At 33.9% G+C, this 8818-nt stretch overlaps 1 protein-coding gene across 1 annotated transcript; it reads right to left on the bottom strand.

Moving 5' to 3' along the window:
• Nucleotides 1–3923: 3923 nt before the first annotated feature.
• On the bottom strand, nucleotides 3924–5799 carry LOC133327707 (cytosolic non-specific dipeptidase-like). Its single transcript, XM_061536257.1, has 5 exons — nucleotides 5762–5799; nucleotides 4752–5526; nucleotides 4623–4690; nucleotides 4025–4541; nucleotides 3924–3968 (listed from the first exon to the last, which is right to left on the bottom strand). Exons 1-5 carry the CDS (start codon nucleotides 5797–5799, stop codon nucleotides 3924–3926), a joined length of 1443 nt encoding a protein of 480 aa, XP_061392241.1.
• Nucleotides 5800–8818: the final 3019 nt, after the last annotated feature.

Genomic DNA, 8818 nt, shown 5'->3' with positions numbered 1-8818 from the left:
CTGTAATAACAATCGATGATTTTTAATTTTTATTCATTTTTTAAGCCGATAATTATTTTTAAATAAAAATATTCAATGTCGGGTAATGTGGACCACTATAAAAATTGGGACCTTCTCATGAGGACGAGTTCAAAACATGGGCGCATTTAATATGCGAGGAGGTATTCTATCCTCTGAAAACTCGATATGCGAAATTTCAGATGCTTCGGTTGGATAATGAAGCAAGGACCTTCAAAATACTGCAAATGGCGCGGTACCCTTAAATGGAGGCTATTCCAAAACATGAACCCATATATTTTTGCATTCATTTTTACCCAAGAGTGCAATAAATTGAAATTTATCACAACCAATCCACAACCTACGTTTAACTAACTGATCCTCATTACCCACACATACTGGTCCACATTACCCGCCAAGTTATTTTTATACGCAGTTTAGAGTTTTTTGAAATATAATGCAAAAACATTTTTATAGACAAATATATGGGAAATTACAAAATTCTTTTAAAATTTCATAAAAAAATTTGAAAAATTTTTTTGCGAGCACATTCATGATTTTTGGTACATAGGTTAAGAAAAATATGCTGATTCGAAATATGTTCGCGTTCACAAATTCGGATGCTGCAATAGAAGGAAGCGACCTCTACTAATATTAAGAAAGACAAGTAAAGAGTTGAACATATGTGAAGAAGTACCAGAAGACTTTGGTACATCCCCCATCTTCAGAGTTAAAGTAGATTTGGTAAAATATTTCGATTTACAAACTATTAAATTCGCTTCAAATTGGATTTGCATGTTTTCAAAAAATGTACCCTTTGTGAGGGAAGTATTAGGAGGAATTGTCCGATAAGTCCCATCTTCCAACATTATACAGGAATGATTAAAATATTAGGTTGTCCAACGTTTTGTTCAAATTGTATAGTCCATTCTCATTCTCTCAACCTTTTCTGGGAAGCGGTTTTTTTCTAACCATTTCAAATGTTTCTGAAAAAAAATATTTGTCACCCTCCAAGAACCTCGAATGCCGAATTACAGGCTAGGACCCCCAAACTGTCAAATACGGGAAGGGGTTATATCGACAATTATTTGAAAACATATTGTTCACCTTCCAAAATCCTGGTATATGGGGTTTCTTCAGAATTGTCTGTAACCTTTTAACAAACTGTTCTATTAACACAAATAAAATGTCATATTAAAGGAGAGATATTTTCCTTGGTTATATCTAGGTTAAAGAAACAATTTTCAAACATATCGTTCATAAATATTTTTCACATAAAAATATTCATATTTATGAAAATACGGATTTCGAAATAGCCAATAGACTTATTAGCTTTCATATGACACCAAGTGTATTACAATACGACCAGTAGTTCAAAAGTTATGGCCACGTTAAGTCGCTTTCGCCATTTCAAACTACCGCATCAATAGATGGCGTTGCGGTTGTCAAATTGTCAGGTCGCTACATAAAATCAAGGCATTCTTATAATGCAAATAACTTTTGAACGAATTGTGATTTTTGGAACATTTAAAATCCGATCTTAATTAGGTACGAAAACGAAAGATGTAAGTTTTTCTTCAATGTTCAATAATTTTTGAAATACTTGGAGTATAGTAATAAAATTGGTATCTTATAGAGAGGTAAGAATTATAACTATTTCGATATCTGCCCACAAATTTATAAATATGAAGTATATACAAAAAATTGTGCTAAATTATATTTTAAAAAATAACAGCCCTAAATAGGGTTTTGAAACTAATGGGTCGATTACGGATGCTAACCATAGTTTAGTGGCGTTGCCAGTTGCTGCGGACTTTTGATCAAACCAAAGCCACTATCGATGATGTTTGGAAGGCCATTTCAGAAGACCTTAACTGCTATGGCCCACCAACACGCATTCCAATCTGAATGGCAGAGAGCGGCGAACATCTTCTTTTGCACCCATGATATGTACGTGTGTGTCATCAATACATCCGACAACACCCGGGAATTTTGTTTTCGAATTTCTTTCCTTCTCTGTTAATTTGGAAACAACAGGCCAAACCCACCAACATTGTTGGATGAGCCATGCCAAGGTTGAAGTCATTGCCATGGGACTTTTGAAAACTTCCCTCTCCCTCAGAGCAGCACACATTTTTAAGAGGGGAGGAATTGCTGTTGACCGCCGGGCTTTTCGGAAAACAGGGCTTAAGGCTTCAACTAAGTACACAAGGCATCTTTTGGTAACCGAAAATACGTCTTTAAGCTAAAATGAGCAGTTGATTGAAAATTTCTCTAAACTTAAACATCTACTCACAGAACTGATAGTAGTTCTAATAGATTTATCTCTTAAATGCCTTCTAATAGATGTCACGCCTTGAACATCATTTTCATCCTTTCCCTTTCAGTGTCAAAAAAAAAAACTTTGTCGAAATAAAAATCTAAAATTTTGTACTTAAAATCGTATGAAGGCACAGAGTTTAGAAAAAAGCAATTCTTATTTAACCCTTGGACAGTTTTGTCTGTATTTCAGCAAAAACAAAGACATCAATTGTAACGGTACATAGGATAACCGAAGGAAGAGAGTAATTTTAAATGTCGAATATATTCGACAAAAACACTGAAATGGTTAAAAACTAGTTCCACTGAGCTTATCATCACATATAATTAGTTTTTCTGAAATATTATATTCAATTTTTTGTTTGTTGACAATATTTCTAGTTGAAGAAGTGTCAAAACAGTCTTATCGATGGCAAAAGTTGATATTCATAATGTTAAGTTTAATTTCAGTGGCGTTGTCAGTTGAAATCATAACTGGAGTTTGGTGGCTTTCCATAGTCGGCCCATAAATTTGTAGATACCATATATACCAAGAGAAAAATTTTCTCTTAAAAAACTTGAACTATGAGTTCTTGATATATTCACCAAGGTCATTTATCCCCAATTTGTCATAAATTGTCCACCATCAGACCGTAGATAAGCTCCTTTTTTGCATGCTGTTATTGAACACACCTAACGGTTGCTATAGCCTTTGAGTCGACCTTATAGCCTTTATTAATAAATAAAAATACATTTGATATGCTGATTTTATTAAGAATGTAAATTTATTAAACATAAATTTGGAAAACATTTGTAGTTTTTCCAGCATCATGGACAATTTTTAGTATTTTTTTTATTCAATGTTATGTGATGAAACGATTATAACAGTTAAGGGGACCCCCCCCCCCCATTCTCGGGGTCAAAATTTTTGTTGATATAATTCGAATCTACACTGATTAAAGAAGGTCTCTACAAAATTTCAAGTGAAAATCTCAAGAACTCTTGAAGATATAGCCGATTTATTGTGTCAGCATCAAGTGACGGCTGAAGGGCTTCTCAAACTTTAAACGCGTTTTTCTCTAAACATTTTTTTGCGAATGGCGGGCACGATAACTCAAAAACTAATAATCCAATCGGTTCCAAATTTTGCAACGTTTCTCTGGGAGTGTATAGCTCTCGTATGAACTAGGATAAACCCAATCGGTGAAGATCTTCCTTATTTTTTAACTTCGTTTTTGGTAAAAAATCCGCGATTTTTCAAAAATATTTTTTCAAAGGGCCACCATTTTCTTAATTTTAGAGCGAAGTCAATAATCCTAGTTCATACGAGAGTCAGACATGTACTCTTTCTAACACCGTTGGAATTTTCGGATTCCCATGTTCCAGTGAGGAGTTATCATGCCCGCCATCAAAAATAAGGACTTTTCTTTAATTACAAAAAACAACAACAAAACAATAACAAAATTTTTTTGTAAATTATTTTTCTTCTCTTTTAAATCTTCAATTATATATGTGCAAAGTTACAAACCTTAACAAGCATTGGTATTGATTTACCAGCCCATTGAAAATCTTGAAAAAATAAAATCGAGAATGTATATATATACTCTTAATTCTATACATCCATCTGGTTACAATTTACCCACTTCGTACATATAAGCACCCAAAAGTTTAGTCTAAGGAAAACAGATTAATTAATTAAATTATAAATTTAGTATTTAAAACAACTTACCCCTTCAATATAATTGTACACATCGATCTTTTCATTTTGTGAATGGGCACCATCATCACTAGCCCCCAATGGTATTAGAATAACATTTTTACCAGTGGCCTCTTGCAAAGACAATGCAATAGAAACAGAACCACCCTCTCGTGTCATATCAGGTTCGACATTGTAAACATGTCTAATCGCAGTCTTAGCTGCCTCGTAATGTGGATGATGGGGATTTTCGGTCCATGGCTTGACGGTTGAAACCAAAGAAACTTTCAATATATTTGGCGACCCACGTTCAGTCCATTTCTCATTTAAATACTTTGTAACACATTCGTTTATATGTTCAATATCTTGATTGGGTACCAATCGAATCGAGAATTTACCAATAACCTTGCCTGGGATAACAGTTTTGAAACCAGGCTCATAGTAGGCACCTTCAATGCCATGTATAGACAGTGCTGGATAACGCCATCTGGCCATTAATATACGTGTTTTGTCTTCATTGTGTGGCAATCTGTTGGCGCCAACAACATTTCTGAAAAAGAACAACAACAAAATTTATTAATCCATGATACACTAATGCTAAAAATTTCCATTTATACCTATGTATACTTACTTGTAATCTTGAACATCGTAATCAATACTTTCATACATTTCATTTTCGTTGGTCAGCAAAGGAACAATCTGGAAATAAAATACAAGGAAATAAATATTTAAATAAAAGGAGGTAATCCTTAAAACTTACATCTCTCTCAATGCCGGGTATGGTAATGTTGGTCTCTTTATCCACCAAAGTGCTTAGTAACCAGCATAAATCCGACATTGCCTCATATACACTGCCACCAAATACACCACTGTGCAAATCTTGGCGCGCACATTCCACTTCCACGTTATAACATACAATACCGCGTAGGCCATACGCGAGGCAGGGACGATTCTTACCCAGCCAATAGTTATCGGTGATACACACAAAATCGGTGTTGGCGAGGAAATCATTTTTACGCGCTTCCACAAGATTCACTAGCAGTTCATCTCTGTCACTTTCTTCCATGCCCTCAAATATAAATTTTACATTGACAGGTAGTTCAATGCCGAGTTTTTGGTACGCTTCAATGACATTCATCCAGCAAACTACTGGTCCTTTGTTATCAGTCGCGCCGCGACCGTATAGCTTACCATCTTTTTCGGTTAATTCAAATGGTTCCGTATTCCAACCATCTTCCTTCGAGGCAGGTTGCACATCCAAATGGCCATAAACTACGATGGTTTTCTTGTTGGGATCCTTGCCCAAATCGGCGAGAATAACATTTGGGAACGGTATCCTTTTACCATCAACCATCATTTCATGTTCACCAATATCGGTCAATTCGACATCAGCACCCAAAGCTTTTAATTTGTCTGCAGTCCATTCGACCATACGTTGGACTTCGCCGTAATTATTAGGCCACAATGAAACCGATTCTATGGCAACAGCAGTTCGGAGGACATCAATATATGCCCTTTTGTTGTCATCAATATAACTTTAAAAAAATAGTTCAAAAAATTATTACATTTACATTATGCAAAAGTAAAAAATTGTAGTACTGGAACAGACAAATATGAGTACACAACAAGTTGGAAACTTTTTAAAAAATTACAATAGAAATTGCTCTCCATTAAGTCAAAAATTGCGTTTTTAACGTATTTTCGATTTTTTATTTTGAAAATTTTTGCCAGCGTTTATGTACCGCAACACAAGCCATATTTGTTGCTTACCTGAATAATTGGTTTAAAACAGTAGGTAGTTCCGACATATTGACTTTTTTGGCTCTATATAAACTTTTTCAATGTAAAAATATCGATAATGATCACTTGCGCGGATACACTTTCCACACACGTATTATATAGATATGTTCATTGGAGAATCAAACATCAGTGCTTAAATACTCGACTTTAGGACTTACTGGAACAAATAACAATGACATTTGGGAAATCCCTGCCGATAAACATGTTTGCGGTTATTGCGGTGTGAAAACGCAAGACATAAAACACAGTTGTTATCACAGATAATGCGTAGTGTCTAAAATGCCACTGTCATTGTTATTCGGAATTTTTAAAACTAAGTTTACCAAAAATATTACGAATTATCGTTGTAATATAAAGTAGTCTGCGTCAGGGACGTATGCAGGGGGGGGGGTGGCGGCGTATTGTGAGGAAGAGGCAACCACCAAGTCTCAAAATTACTTCTGTCGCACCCTCTTAAAAATTGAAAATATACTTTTGCATGCTTTACAGCCAACGAAAAAAAGGAATGCCACAAATATGCGATGATGTGGACTCATGACTTTATATCGAGAATGAGAGATATTTCAAAAGGTATAGAACATATTACAGACAAGCAAGCTTCAGATATATTGAAACAACAATTAAAGTGGTCATTGAGACAATTTTATTGTGTGAAAGAGAAGACATCGCCTTGATGAAATCGGTTGCTCTCTTTGAAAGTTATCGTGCGCACCAGCCGGCCAGTCAATCAGATGGATATTTGTAAATCGACTCCATATTGTTTGAAACTGATTGGTTCCAAAGAAAAATAGGGTCTAAATTGTCTATTTAACTGTTAAATGGTTCTGGTTTTATCTCTCGAATTTAATACCTCTTTTCGAATTAATACCTTGCGATTTCTTTTGGGAGCCACCACCAACAAAAGTCTCGGCGTCGATTCGAGATCTCAAATATGATATCCACCTTTTGTATACATGTTAATGTGGAATAAAAATATTTATTTATTTTTATTCAACATTGTCGTATATACAAAGCCTTCAGCCCTAGAGTATGCATGTCTATTTATCCCAAATGTATGTTCAAATCCCAATATTTAAGATAGACGTCTGAAATTTTGTACATATTTTGCTACAACCACTAGGATGTTTGATATTGTAAATGGGATATGTCGGTTCACGTTTTGGCCCTAATTAATGTTACGCTCCCAATATTCGGTACGTCTTGAAACCAAATCAAATTTAATTCGATATTTTGGGTTCTCAATAGATTCCGAATTCCTACCAAAACTGATTTATATCGGCCCACGTTTTGTTTAAGTCTCCATATAAAGGTGTCACCCGAAAGGACTGTAAATTTACATTCTGGGTTCTTGAATATACTTTTATTTATCCCCCATATAAAGGTCCCGTAGTTTTCATTTATTAAATATTGGAAGCCCAATACAAAATAACAACCCTTATGGGAAAATCCATTATGAAACCCAAGGTGTATTTAATAAGGTGTATGCATCAGATACAACAACAAATATTTTACAAAAACAACATTGTTGTTATAGAAATTAAATTGTCATGCTGACAATAAGTTTTTGACAAAAATAAACAAAAACAATTATTAATTTATTTTTGTCAAAAACTATTCTTTGTGGGATAATTATTGAATTTGTGTATTTTTGGGTTATTGGCGGTTTTAGGTCAGTGAAAAATAAAGTTTAAGACCTGGTCGTGAATATTTTTAAGTTCCCCACATGTTCCTTGTGATGTTGTTTCTATGAAGTGGCTTCAAATCTTGCCATCTTAAAGAAAATTGAAGGACATAAATCCCCGGCCAAAGACTAAATCATGGAAATTGTGTTGACCGTATAAAATCTTTCCATTGGCGTATTTAACCTTCGCCGAGAATTGTGACAAGCGCCAAGGAACCGATTACAATATAGGCTAACACAATCTCCTCAATTTTATGAGTAGCTGGGATTTCTAGACAGATTTCCACACATAACATAAAATATGTGGACCAATCGGTGAACGGGGTTATAATTGAGTCTAGGTTTCCTTTCCGCCCGCCTCTATGAATGTAGTTTTCTTGAATTTTTATAATTAGGAAAGCTTCAATGTTGAAATTCATAAATTTTTGAAATCGAAATGAAATATTGAAAATGTTTTTGACAATTTTCTTTACAAACAATAAAGAAAAAAGTTTGAAACCATATGATTGTCACTTACACCTTATTAAATACACCTTGATGAAACCCTTTTATTATTCAACCATCAGTTAAATTTAATTTTAAAACAAAATCCTTTTTTTTAAATAAAAACACATTTTAGGGTTAATGTAGTACGTGTTCGTACTAAATTGTACCACAATACATCATTGGTCTAATGTCGATCTATATATCCCTAACATTGTCTTCGTCTTTAGAACGTACGAGAATTAGCAGTATCTCAAAATATACAAACAAATATTAGTTTCCATGGTGAAATTGTTTTAAAAATTGCATTAGCTAAACAATAGGAAAGTAAAAAACAGGAAAAATAAAAAGTGAAATTATTTAATTAAGGATAATTGTATTAAGGAAAACGTAGTCACATTTATCCATAGACGTGATCTGTCAGTGCGAGCGAATGAAAGCGTAAATGTACGTATAAACGGGACGGTGATATAGTTGCGAATTTTTTTTTTCTAAACCATCAGCTGTCAAATGCTAAACGTCATTCTTTTCGGTTTTCGGTGTGTGTTTGGCTGTAGAATTAAGTGAAAATTTTGTGAAAATCTTAGGTTTTAATTTTGAGTGTCTGAAATTGCGTCTTGATGGCATTCTAAAATCATTTGGAATTCATGGAATAGATGACAACAACTCTAAAAATAATTTACCATAATAAAATAAATATATTTTCATTATTCCTCTTGTAGATTTTCGTTTGTGTTGACTTGACTGTAAAAAAAAAAAAAAAAAAAAAAAAAAACAATTTGGAAAATTGATTTTATTTAAAACACATACATAAATATAAAACTGAATCGAAATAGCCGGGGACGTAGAAAGAATCTGTAAAA

This window comes from Musca vetustissima, unplaced genomic scaffold, assembly GCF_032173495.1.
Source record: "Musca vetustissima isolate MV318-11 ecotype Yass unplaced genomic scaffold, APGP_CSIRO_Mvet_v1 utg29964, whole genome shotgun sequence".
NCBI classification, from domain to species: Eukaryota; Metazoa; Arthropoda; class Insecta; order Diptera; family Muscidae; genus Musca; species Musca vetustissima.
Note: the sequence above shows the minus strand (reverse complement) of the source record. Positions and strands in the feature narration are given on the sequence as shown.